The following is a 12780-nucleotide window of genomic DNA, read 5'->3' on the forward strand; positions in this document are numbered from 1 at the left end:
GGCAGAATGAAAAAATATATAATGTCAAACATCACACACAATACAATACAGTGACAACATGTTCAAGTATTTTCTGTGATGGCTGTGTGTGTGTCTGTGTGACCTCTTTGTGGTCCTCCATTACAGTGAGGATGGTGTCGATGGTGCTGAGGATGCCCAGGGCCATGACGGTCTTGTCCTCGCTCTCCTCGTACTCCTCACTCTGAAGGACCCTGGTGAAAATCTCCGCCTGACACACACACACACAGACACACACACAGACACACACTTGATTATGGAACCCACGCAACTTCTAGGCAAGACCCGCCTTCAATAGCATTCACACGCTACTATTGGCCAGGTGTCCATGCTTACGCAAGGTAATTTTATTCAGGTCCTATCCCCTGACCAGTCGGCTATCCTACCCTTAACTACTCGAGGTCAATGCCTAACCCCAACCAATCGGTGGGACTTGCCTAGAAGTTGCGTGGGATCCACAATAACGCTGATATGGTAACCGAACAGGGATAGACATCCTGTTCCTTTCACTCAGCCACAACAAGGCAATACGATCAGAAAATAGCATCATACAAACAATGCATCTGCAAGTTTTAGTGAGCCAAATGAAGACTATTTAAGGCTTTGCCAGACATGAAAATGGTCAGAAATGTGCTTATGTGTTGTGTTCCCACCAGGTTCTGAGTCATGTCCACAGCGATGGCAGCCACCTCCTGGTTGTACTCGCAGATCATCTTCTGAATGACGTTGGTCAGGTCGTCGTTCTCCGTCTCTTTCACCACATGCAGCAGCTCCTGCATGACGGGCCGGATGTACGGCCTGATGTACAGCTTGGCTACACACACACACACACACACACACACACACACACACACACACACACACACACACACACACACACACACACACACACACACACACACACACCACACAACACACACACACACACACACACACACACACACACACACACACACACACACACCCCAAGAATGTGTGTAAAATCCTCCATCACAGTCATCTTAAATCATATTATTACATGGCTAGGATTGGTCAATCACAGCATTATACAGTCTGTTATTACTGTATAACAGACTGTTGCCATGGACAGAGATCAAATCATTATCTCTGGCGGACCTTTTTTAAATATCAGAAATAGTTTTCAAATAAAAAATGTGTGCTCATATGGAGCTCATACTGCTGATCCGCAGATCCCAAAGGGAAAGAGAGGGTGGTGGAAACGGGGAGTGCTAACAGCGCTAATGGCTACAGTGCAAACAGAGCATTAGTTAGCTCCATGTTAGCTCACTCACTGATAAGGTTAACCTGTCACAACACAGCTCTGGGTTTTAGTTCTCTCTCCCTTTTTCTGTTGTTGTGTGTGTGTGTGTGTGTGTGTGTGTGTGTGTGTGTGTGTGTGTGTGTGTGTGTGTGTGTGTGTGTGTGTGTGTGTGTGTCTTTCGGGGTTCTAATTGGCAACAATGACCAGCTCGCTCTTCATTATCCCTTATATACAGTATAAAAGTCATAATATCGATATATGGCGTGTACTGGCTTGTTTGGCTCTGTACTTACCACACAGACATTAGATTGAAATCATTCGTCTCATCTTACTTTTGGAAAGCAAGAAAACAAGTGTGTTTCCCAAAAATGACTATCTCTGTGAGTAGGGGTGGGAATCTTGAGGCACCTCCCCATTCGATTCCCATTCAGAGGGCCACGATGCAATGATAAAACAATTATCGATGCATCAAATTTCTATACATAATTTGTTTTTACTCACTGTGTGAATACTTGCTACTTAAAACATAGCTCATTTGAATGATTGATTCATAATTAAAATACAGTACATAGATGAATTTACTTCCATTATCTTTTAGTTTAGTTCTACACAACTTAATAAAACAAAATATATACATTTCTTCATTTATTTTGTAAAAGTTTTAACATTCAACGGTGACTCCATTCAAAAAAGCGTCAAACTTCAAATAAAGTAACAAAAACTTTGAAAAAAACGGAATAAAAACTTAAAAAAAAAAAAAGAGACAAACTTGGAAAGAAAGACCGAAAGGAAGGAAGTAAGGCAAGAATAGGTCGGACAAAAAAGACAAAAACTTTTAAAAAAGTGAGAAACAACAGAAAGCAACAAACCCAGAACCTTCTTGCTGTGAGGCCCAGTGGAAAGCACTGCCCATGTGCTGCCCATCGATGCCATGTATATAAGAACTGATTTCCCCCCCCCAGCAAAGGGCCGCAGGTCGGAGTCGAACCTGGAGCCGCTGCGTCAAGGGGTAAACCTCTATATATGTGCGCCTGCTCGACCAGGTGAGTTAACCCGGCTACACAAGGGAAATTTAAAAGGTCCCATGGCATGAAAATGTCCCTTTATGAGGTTTTTTAACATTAATATGCGTTCCCCCAGCCTGCCTATGGTCCCCCAGTGGCTAGAAATGGTGATAGGTGTAAACCGAGCCCTGGGTATCCTGCTCTGCCCTTGAGAAAATGAAAGCTCAGATGGACCAATCAGGATGAACAAAAAATGGTGATTTCAATATTGACAAAAATAAATTGCGATTATGTTTTTTTTTTTTTTTTTTTTCCAGAATCGGGCAGCCCTACCTTGTTCCTGGTTGCTGACCAGCGTCTGCAGAGCGATGGCAGCTTCCACCTTAACAGGCATCTCTTTGTCGTCGATCAGATCCTGTTTGACCAATTCCACGGCGTTCCTCAGCACCAGCTCGTCGTGGAAACGCAGGGGGCTGAAGCAGTGCAGCACCCAGCACGACTGCCACAATACAGAAGCACAGGTCAATACAACAGCAAGGCACGTTTGAGCTCAGTCCATCCACAGTGTTCTTACCACTGCTACAAGTCAGGGCTGGGAACCTTCACTGGTCTCACGATCATGGGCAACTCAAGCCCCCTTAAATTTCATCTCAGCCCTCCAAAAATTACAATAATAAAAAAGCCGCAAAGAATGCTGGGACTTTTTGAGGACTGTACTGTAAAGTGGCTCCTGATCTATCCAAACACCTGAAGCGCATTTTCAGTAATATTTTTCTTTGTAATTATGTATGGTTTGCAAAAATGACTTTAGACTAGCGCCACTGACTTTAGACTAGGTTTTTCATGGATTTTTTTAATCAATTTTGGTACTTCAAGTGAGTGTTTGTGAACTTGTCTGTTAGTGACAGAGGACAAACAATTACAGGTTCAAAGAGTTTGAAACAGGTTTAATATCCTGTGTGTCTGTCGCTGAAGCTATGCCGACTTGAGCGTACGTTCTGCACGTACGCGAGACGTAATACATCTCCATAACAGCAGGCGGCGCTAATCTGTATTGTCACCCAAAAAATTAAAACCGGCGGCTGATTGGACGAACGCGTCACGTGGGTCTGGCTGCTCCCGGATTTTACAACAGAGCATAATGGCGGCTCGTTCAGAATACGATCTCGTATTTTTATGTTTCTGAAAACATTTTAAGTGAGAAATAGGCCATGCAGTTGCTGAATCTGTCTTCAATCTGACAAAGGTCAGTTTAAAAGATTTTTGTCCGATTTTGAGATGCGTTGAGAGGCTCATCCCGCTCGTCATTTCCGGGTTAGCGCTCCACCAATCAGATTGGCCATTGAGTCCGACTGCCCGCCTTCTAATTCAACATGTCAAATCGGCCCAAATGAACACTTTTGCAAGACACTGTATCCGTGTCACATTCTCCTAAAGGTCTGATCATAGAATCGCCCCTTCTCACGACTCCGTTCAATTACCATTATCCTGTCAACGATTTACATTGATTCAATAGCACGACGCATCTCGTTGCCTCACCTCCTCAATATTATTATATATATTGCTACACATGGTTTTCATCAACTAATTTAAGCAGTCAGATATGAATGAACTCCCATTTTTATTGTATGTGCTCTTATAAAAAGACCCTGAACACAGCAAGCAACAGACAAAAGGCAGAAACAAAAAAAGCAGCGACCGGAAAATCAACAAGCAACATCAGTAGGCAATAATCAATTATGGTCTGTTACTGCATCGATGCAGAATCATCCAGGTCAGCATCGCGAGGCATCGATGCAATTATTCATTTCAACACCCCTAATAAGTGTCCACTGCTGCGGTCAGTGATGCCCCACCACGTGTGCAGTGGTGGAATGTAACTAAGTACATTTAGTCAAGTACTGTACTTACTGTAAGTACAAATTTAAGGTTCTTGTACTTGAGTCTTTACTTTCATTCCACTTTCTACTTCTTCTCCGCTACATTTCAGAGGGAAAATTTGTTCTTTTTACTCCAATACATTCATTTGACAGCTTTAGTTACTAGCTTTAAAAATTAAGATTTTTGCACACAAAACACATGTATAAAATATGATGTTTTATTATAAATTAAACTACCCAGTTTGGATCGTTTCCAGTTTCTAAAATGTGAGGATTTTTCTGCGTTGAGTACTTTTACTTTTAATACTTTAAGAACATTTCCCTGATGATACTTTTTTATTGTGGTATACTACTTTTACTTAAAGGAACACGCCGACTTATTGGGAATTTAGCTTATTCACCGTAACCCCCAGAGTTAGACTAGTCGTTACATACCTTCTCATCTCCGTGCGTGCTGTAAAGCTGTCTGACGTCTCCAGCGGCATCAGCCCATCACAGAACAGGCAGGTGAATGGTTCCAGTAATCCTACTGCTCTGAATAAGTGACAAAATAACGCCAACATGTTCCTATTTCCATGTTGTGATTTGTAGAGTCACAGCGTGTACAAAAAACAACGTAACATGAGACACAGCCGTCTTCTAACCGTAAACAAACCGGTTATTTTGTCACTTTTGTCACAATTCGGAGCAGTAGGCTAGTTGGAACCAGTTACCTCCAGGATCTGTGCTAGGCTAAGCTAATGCTGGAGCCGTCAGACAGCGTTACAGCACGCACGGAGATGAGAAGGGTATGTATGGACTTGTCTTACTCTGGGGGTTACGGTGAATAAGCTAAAGTCCCAATAAGTCGCCGTGTTCCTTTAAGTAAAGGATCTGAATACTTCTTCCACCACTGGTCATTTCATATCTCGATAACAATATATATCACGATACAGCATGTTATCTGCTAATCCAATAAATACATAGTCCACATGGTTTGCCTATTTTTCTATACTCCTGTGTGAATTACTTGACAAATAAAAAGTACAGAGTATTTTCTCATTTTATTAAGAAATTCAGTGCAAAATGAACACAACGTGAAGGATCGTCAAAATGACGTAAACATTTAAACAAAATGTTCCTACCCCCTGCATAGTATGCCTGCCAGTGGTAAAATGGCTGTCTGAGAAACCACAATCACTCAGGGTTATATCTATCTGGGTTTAAAGCATTTTCCCGAAGCACAGGAGACTCTGAGACAAAAAGATTAGCCCTGTGAAGGAGGGGGGGGGGGTTCACTCACCCTGGCTCGCAGGTAACCCATAGCAGAATTGAGCAGAGGGAAGACATAGTTTTGCAGCATCAGCTCCATCTGCTCCCTGTACATCCGCTTCTATAGGAAGAGACATAATAAGTGTTTTCTTTTATTTAATTTTTTTATGTTTTGGCATTTTAGGCCTTTATTCGATAGGACAGCTTGGACATGAAAGGGGGGGAGAGAGAGAGAGAGAGAGAGAGATGTAGCAAAGGGCCGCAGGTCAGAACTGAACCCGCGGCCACTGCGGTGAGGACTAAGCCTCTGTATATGGGCACACGCTCTACCAGGTGAGCTTCCCAGGCGCCCATAATACGGGTTTTTGATATAGCACTTTACAGACAAAGGGCCCTATTTTAACGATCTGAAACGCAAGTATCAAACGTGAAACGCAAATAGCTTTGTGGGCGGATCTTAAATGGGTTGGTCTGAAGTAGCTAGGTGGGGTTTGGGCGTAACGTGAAAATAACCAATCAGAGCGTCATCTCACATTCCCTTTAAGAGCAGGCGCGCTTGTTCCATGGCGGATTGCTATTATGACGGCGGATTTGCCTGGCGCACGCCAGCGGGAGCTGTCCAGGACGCGGCAAAGTAATAAATGCCCGTCTTGGCCGGGTGGCGATGTTGCTGCGGCCTCTCGGGCGCATCTCCTCAAGTCTGGAGAGGATTGCTGCAGCCATGGAGCGTGGGCCTCCAAACGCACCACCTGCTCCTGTTGTGCCCCTTCCTCCTCCCCCCAGTCCATCTCCGTCCATCCGCTCCACCAGGAGCGCATCGCGCATTATGCGCGATGTGTCCATCCCACCGTAGTTCAACATCTCGTCTCCTTAAGTCCTCTAATATTTCCTCATTTATGTCATAAACACATCCATGATTCATGGAAATGTTGTGTAAAACACAACAAGCCACAAAGAATGCTGGGACTTTTTGAGGACTGTACTGTAAAATGCCTCCTGATCTATCCAAACACCTGAAGCACATTTTCAGTAATATTTTTCTTTGTAATTATGTATGGTTTGCAAAAATGGGAACTGCTGCGTCCGTGTAGATGAGAGAAGTGTATGTGCGTTGTGCACACGCTACATGATGGCCAAGCATGCGCCCCTAAAATAGCATCTGAATAACGCGCTACTGACTTTAGACTAGCGCCACTGACTTTAGACCAGGTTTTTCCTGGTCAGTGGCGGAATGGTTTTCTGAAACTGCAAAATAGCACCAGGGAACATTTGCGCCGGAACGCTTTTCGCTGAACCGCCCACGGGAGCGCAAACACATTCCCTAATTTACCGATGTGCGTCTGTGGAGGGAAAAGTCCGCTGTGTGTCGGGTGCAAAATAGGAATGATACATGCGTCGGTGTACAAAGGCAATTGCACTGAGTGCAAGATAGGGCCTTAAGTCACAAAGTGCTTCGCATGATACAACTGCGGAAATAAGACCCATAACAGTAAATAAAATACCAATGGAAATAAAAATTAAAAAGACTTAAAAACACAAAATTGCATGCAATACACACATCCCAGCCCAGAGAGGCAGCAAGAGGATTAAAATAACTTTAAACCTTAAAAAGGCTCTATCCGATCAGTTTGACCCGAAAATAAATGAAGTCACACACAGAGGTGTATCTGTGGATGTGTGTACCTTCAGTAAGAGCTCGGCCAGAGCTCCGATGCAGTGCAGTGCCCCGTCCTTCCTGCGGGGGTCAGTGGAGGGGTACATCAGTATCTGGTGGCAGAATTCCATCATCTGAGGAAGAACCTGCCAAGAAGAAAAACATCTGATTGATGCAGAAATTAAAACTCATTGTCACCGTTGTCCGTTGATTCACTGCTTATATAACATACAGGGGTTTTTTCTGCATAGAGGAGTTTTTGACGCCTGCCAAAAGAGGTTTTAGCCAGCCCCAAAGGAAAATCACCAGCACCAAAATGATAAGGGACTGATGGGAACAACAACCTTTGACATTGGTCCAGTATTAAGCAAGAACAAATGTTGTCAGACACTTAGAATATTAATCTGAGCCCGTCAGCGGTAAAACAAGCACTTTTGTGAAGGTAAATACAAGCTGGACAGTTGCCCTATTAACTCAAATTGTAGCTTGTTTCACCGCTGCCGACTGCAGCGATCTCTCTTAATACTGGACCAATGTCAAAGATTGTTGTTCCCATCAGTCACTTGTTTCACAAAAACATAGGAACATAGGGTCCAGGTTGAAAAAGACAGTAGTTACCCTTTAAGAGCAATTTACCAAACGTTGAACAAGCAGAACAAAAAGCACTAATTTTATCTCCAGAGTTAGGCTGTACCGGAGTCTCTTGAATATTAATATTTATTTAACTAGTTTTGTTAATTGGGGCTTTATTTACTCAAGAATAATATACAGTTTGGTTTATCGATTTGTCAGAAATAACAGGTAACTGCATGGATTTATTTCAAGGAGGGTAACATAGACTCATTTACTGTACGCGTAGCGGTCATGCTTACTGCCGTGAGTGGCATTAAAAGTAAAGAACAGCCCTGAGGCACAAGGTAATATCTTTGCTGTGATTTACATGTAAAATCACACACCCACCAGCAACAACAGCCATCAGACAAACTGTAGTGGAGTAAAAGTATAAAGTCTCATAAAATTGATGTAAGGAGCAGGTGCCTAGAAACTCTGAAGAAGTGCCATGGTTGAGGAAATGTACTCAGTTCCTCTGGACCGGTTCTAAAATGCTCCTCCTTACCTCCTTCCTCTTGCGGGCAGCTTTACACAGGAAGCTCTGGGCAGCGGTGGCTGGTAGGGCGTGGTCATCATAGAGGTCTGCAACAGAGACAAACACACACTCACTCATTCAAAGATTGGGATTAAACAACATGGCAGAAACCCTTCCTCCTCCACTTATTACAATCAAAGATTCTCTATTACTGGTATGAAATGGTACACACTTCCTGTCTCCTAAACGGGCGTGGCCTCATTTGAAAGTGTAGTGAAAGTCGTGTGGATGGATGAAAAGTTATATTTGTATAATTTATTAAGATTTTCCTTTGCAAACATTAGTTATTTACACAGCTTAAAGACATATTTGGCATCACGGAGATTGGTTTTGTTATGGCGTTCAACAACATTAGCTGACGTTAGCTTCCCTGTGCTACCAGATCTGGAGAGAGTTTGGTCCTGAGACAGAAACAAAGTTAACTTTCTCCTGATGTGTCCTTCTAAAAAAAAAAAAAAAAGCCATTTTTGTGTCACATGTTCTGGAGATATGTGGCTTGTGAAGAATGGGTCCAATATATACTTTGGTGACTATGGGGCGAAAGAATTGCTCATAATTAGTGTTCACGTTCAGTTCTCCCGTTGGAATCGACCCACTCAGGACCTGCCGCTAGTCTCCTAAAGAGGCGTGGCGGTAGCAGAGCCCACGTGACACAGATACAGGAAATGACTGAGTCGGGGCGTCTCAGTTCTAAACAGTCTCTGGTACGATGCAATAATGCAGCTTAAAGATCACAACTACAAAGTGTGGTTCATTAATAAAAGCCCATTAATTTCCTGTGTTTTCCTGTGCTCTAATCATTTATTGTACATGACTGTCTAACAACTGCATAGTAATTAAATCAACAGCATTTACAAAATGCTACCAAGACCTTTCTTCTACCAAGACATTTGCTGGCAGATATGGTGTGTGTGATCTGTTAACCAACTGACAACCATCAAAAGCAGTATATCCGAGATCTGGCTGAGCGAGCTTAGTGTTTGAGTACTCACTGAACTTCATGCGGATGTACTCATAAGGGTCTTCCTGCCAGAGCTTCTCATCCTCATCTTTGTAACACATGAGAGGGAAGATGACCTCCTGGCATATGGTCTGTAAGAGAGGATGGTTCTCATAAGCTCAGGAGGAGAAATACAGTGGCTCAAAACAACAATCAATGAGGAGGAAAGAAATGTAACACTAGTGATAGAGGAAACTTTGCATCCCTCTAAAGCCCACCTTTCAGAACTATGGACAGAGTGTTGAAATTATGAAATGACTTGTCGACTCCACTGGCTCCAAAAAGAAGTCTGTTTCTATAGAAGCCTATGAGAAAATGAGCCTACTTCGAACTTGATTTATTATCTCTGTATTATCATTTTCATGATGAGTTTATGGTCTCAATCGCTAGTTTCAAGTCTCTTTAATACAGCATGATGGTCATTTTGTAAATTATGGTCCCATTTATTTTATTACATTGAAATTAAATTGACGATAAAGCAGGGGATGCTTTAGGGGCGTGGCTACACGCCGACCTGCCAATCAGGACAGAGGCTTAGCAATGCTAACCATGCTAACAATGTGTACATTAAAACAGTTTTCATCTTAAACTTTGACCCTCTCACTGTGCATTTCAACATTAGATCGCCTAAAAATGTCTTGTTCAATGTTATGACAACCAAGCTAGCTAGCTACTGCTGCTAGTGTTAGCTGGTTACTTAAGGGAAAAATTGTTAATTTTCTGTGTACATGGTTAGCGTTTACCCGCCAATAAATCTCCGCTGAATAACTCGCTTCAGAATGGTTAAAAATCGGCGACTTTCACCCTTGCGCCAGCGGAAGTGGAACGTCCTGGATATAGACTAGTTGGCAGTTGAAGAGTGAGTCTGTCTGTTAGCTCCGCCTACTCTCTCTGGCAAACCAACCAGTGCTGTGTGACAGAAACTGTGCGCCGCCTTCGATTTTTCCCGAGAATGTCGCCCCAGACACCCAGTTCATAATACTCCTAAAGCAAGGGCCTCATTTGTCGATAGATAGTGACTTGACAGACTTTATCATTAGGTCTGGTCTGATCAGGTTTCGGACTAAGAATCAAAGATCTAGCCAGAACAGACTACACAGCTATACTGTATATCTCTTTATGTGGCAGCAACTAATGGTAAAGTAATGGCAGCTAATGGTAAAATGGTTACCATGGAAAATCTAAAATGAATGCGGATACTTAGATGCAAAATGTTAATTTAATATAAGTATCCAGCTAATGTTAAAGTCATCTACACACTCACTCTGCATCAAACTCATCCATGACTGTCCTACCTGCATATGTGGCTTCATCTGTTTCCAGGTCAGTGAGTGGGATAGGCCCTGGTTGAGGTAGTTGAGGCACTGCTGCAGGACGCGAGGAGTTACGTACTGCTTCTGTCGGTGCTGGTCCAACACCTTCAGCAGGACCTGGACAGACAACACATCACACACAGAGACAACAGTCAAACCAAAACCGTCAGAGCCTTAGCAACAAGTAAACGGGATAATCTAAACCAGGGATCAGCAACCTATGGCACACAGGCCAGCGTGGGCATGCATTTTCAGTGGCACATGAGAAAGCAAATAGTATACTACAAGACTGACATATGTCACTACTATGTCAAATATATCCTCAGTGTGGTCCCATGATTACAAATTGCTAAGCTACAACTCTATTGTTAGAAACAAGGTCAAACTTCCAATAATAATGTGACTATCAGTGTATACATTGAAAATAAATTGCATGCACATTAAAAAAAGCCACTGGCACACCGTTCATCTTCATCTTTGTAATTTGACGCATTACAGAAAAGGTTGCAGGTTCCCTGATCTAAACCAACATCTACAAGTCTCAGTGACCCATGCTTACCTGCTGTATGCCCATTGCATATGTCTTCAGGAAAAAGTCTGCAAACTCATTGTACTCCTTTGTCACATTGCCAGGGCTTCCATAGCTGTAATTCAGACCAGAAGCATGTGAATGGTGGGTACTGTCCCTCTGCTAACTACAACTATCTGCTTTGTGTTGATGTGGGAGCAGCTCTGGACTCACCGTTCAAACAGTCGGGTGATGATGCGTAACGCCCACTTCTTACACTTCCACCATGCCAGCTCAGGACGGTCGTCCTCATCAACCTCCAACGTCTCCTGACACACACACACACACACACACACACACACACACACACACACACACACACACACACACACACACACACACACACACACACACACACACACACACACACACACACACACACACACACACGGCTGGATATTGTTCAAAAAGTTCAAAAATCACTGCCTACCCCCGCGCATCCGATCAGCATCACCACGCTCGATGTGCTGGAATTAGAAAATGTGACAGTGTACAAATACTTAGGTGTCTAGCTAGACAGCTTCCTCACCTTCCAGCAACACATAATCCACCTTAAATCTAAAGTTAAGTCCAGGATCGGTTTTCTATTCTGCAACAGGGCCTCCTTCACTCACGCTGCCAAACTCGCTTTGGTGAAAATGACAATTTTACCAATTCTCGATTTCAGTGATGTTATTTACAGAACTGCTTCAAACTCTCTCCTGAAAACACTGGATGTTCTCTACCACAGTGCCATACGTTTTTGTCTGTTCGGTGTGTTCCGTGCCGTCATCCGTCCGATGGGTTGTCATCCTTCCGATTTGACATGTATAATTGGCGGGGCGGGCACTGCCAGCAGTCGGACTCAAATGACCCATCTGATTGGTAGAGTGCTAACCCGGAAACGGGGAGCGGAATGAGTGGGACTAGTCTCTCTCAAAATCTGATGAAAATCTTTTAAACTGACCTTTGTTGATCTGAAATGAAGACAGATTCAGCAACTGCACGGCCTATTTCTCGCTTAAAATGTTCTCAGAAACACGTTTCAGTGAACTATTTTAGTAAAATATGAGATTGTATTCTGAACAAGCCGCCATGACAGTCTGTCTTTGAATTTCCAGAGAAACAAGACCCACATGACGCGTTCGTCCAATCAGCTGCCAGTTTTCATTTTTGGGCGACAACAAAGATTTGCGCCGCCTGCTGTTATGGAGATGTATTACGTCTCGTCGCTTTGGTGTGTTCCAGGGCACTTTTTTGAACAATTTGGGGAGACTGATCAGCCCAACTGCCGACGTTTGGCCGTCGGCTCTGTGTGTCTGGGCCTTAACTCACTGGTACCAACTCATTTACAAGTCCGTGCTTGGAAAAGTCCCGCCGTACCTAAGCTCACTGGTCACAATAGCCCTACCCACCCGCAACCTCCGCTCAAGTTACATCTCCTTGGTCACCCCAAAAGCGCACACCTCCTTCAAGTTCTCAGCTGCAAATGACTGGAATGAGCTACAAAAAACCCTGAAGCTCAAAACCCTTATCCCACGAACTACCCTTAAAGCACGTCTGACCAAGCTCCTGTCCGATCACTGCATCGGATTATCGTTCATGTATTATTTTTACACACCTTATCCCACGTTCTCTGACAAGCCCCTTTGCACATTTGTATATATCCGTTTGCGCTTTTGCACCTCGCACTTGCCCCCGGCAT

General features: G+C 43.5%; 1 protein-coding gene across 1 annotated transcript in view; it reads right to left on the reverse strand.

Annotated features, from left to right (window-relative positions):
* The window catches only part of ipo8 (importin 8), a 48613-nt gene that overhangs the window by 23525 nt on the left and 12308 nt on the right, over window positions 1-12780 (reverse strand). The window contains exons 7-16 of the mRNA XM_039791034.1: window positions 11271-11365; window positions 11088-11172; window positions 10511-10645; window positions 9208-9307; window positions 8186-8262; window positions 7098-7214; window positions 5446-5535; window positions 2617-2782; window positions 672-832; window positions 104-229 (exon numbers count right to left, since the gene is read on the reverse strand). Of these exons, the coding sequence (XP_039646968.1) occupies window positions 104-229; window positions 672-832; window positions 2617-2782; window positions 5446-5535; window positions 7098-7214; window positions 8186-8262; window positions 9208-9307; window positions 10511-10645; window positions 11088-11172; window positions 11271-11365 (1152 nt within the window). The remainder of the gene's footprint in view (window positions 1-103; window positions 230-671; window positions 833-2616; window positions 2783-5445; window positions 5536-7097; window positions 7215-8185; window positions 8263-9207; window positions 9308-10510; window positions 10646-11087; window positions 11173-11270; window positions 11366-12780) is intronic.

Source organism: Perca fluviatilis, chromosome 23 (genome assembly GCF_010015445.1).
Source record: "Perca fluviatilis chromosome 23, GENO_Pfluv_1.0, whole genome shotgun sequence".
Classification (NCBI taxonomy): Eukaryota; Metazoa; Chordata; class Actinopteri; order Perciformes; family Percidae; genus Perca; species Perca fluviatilis.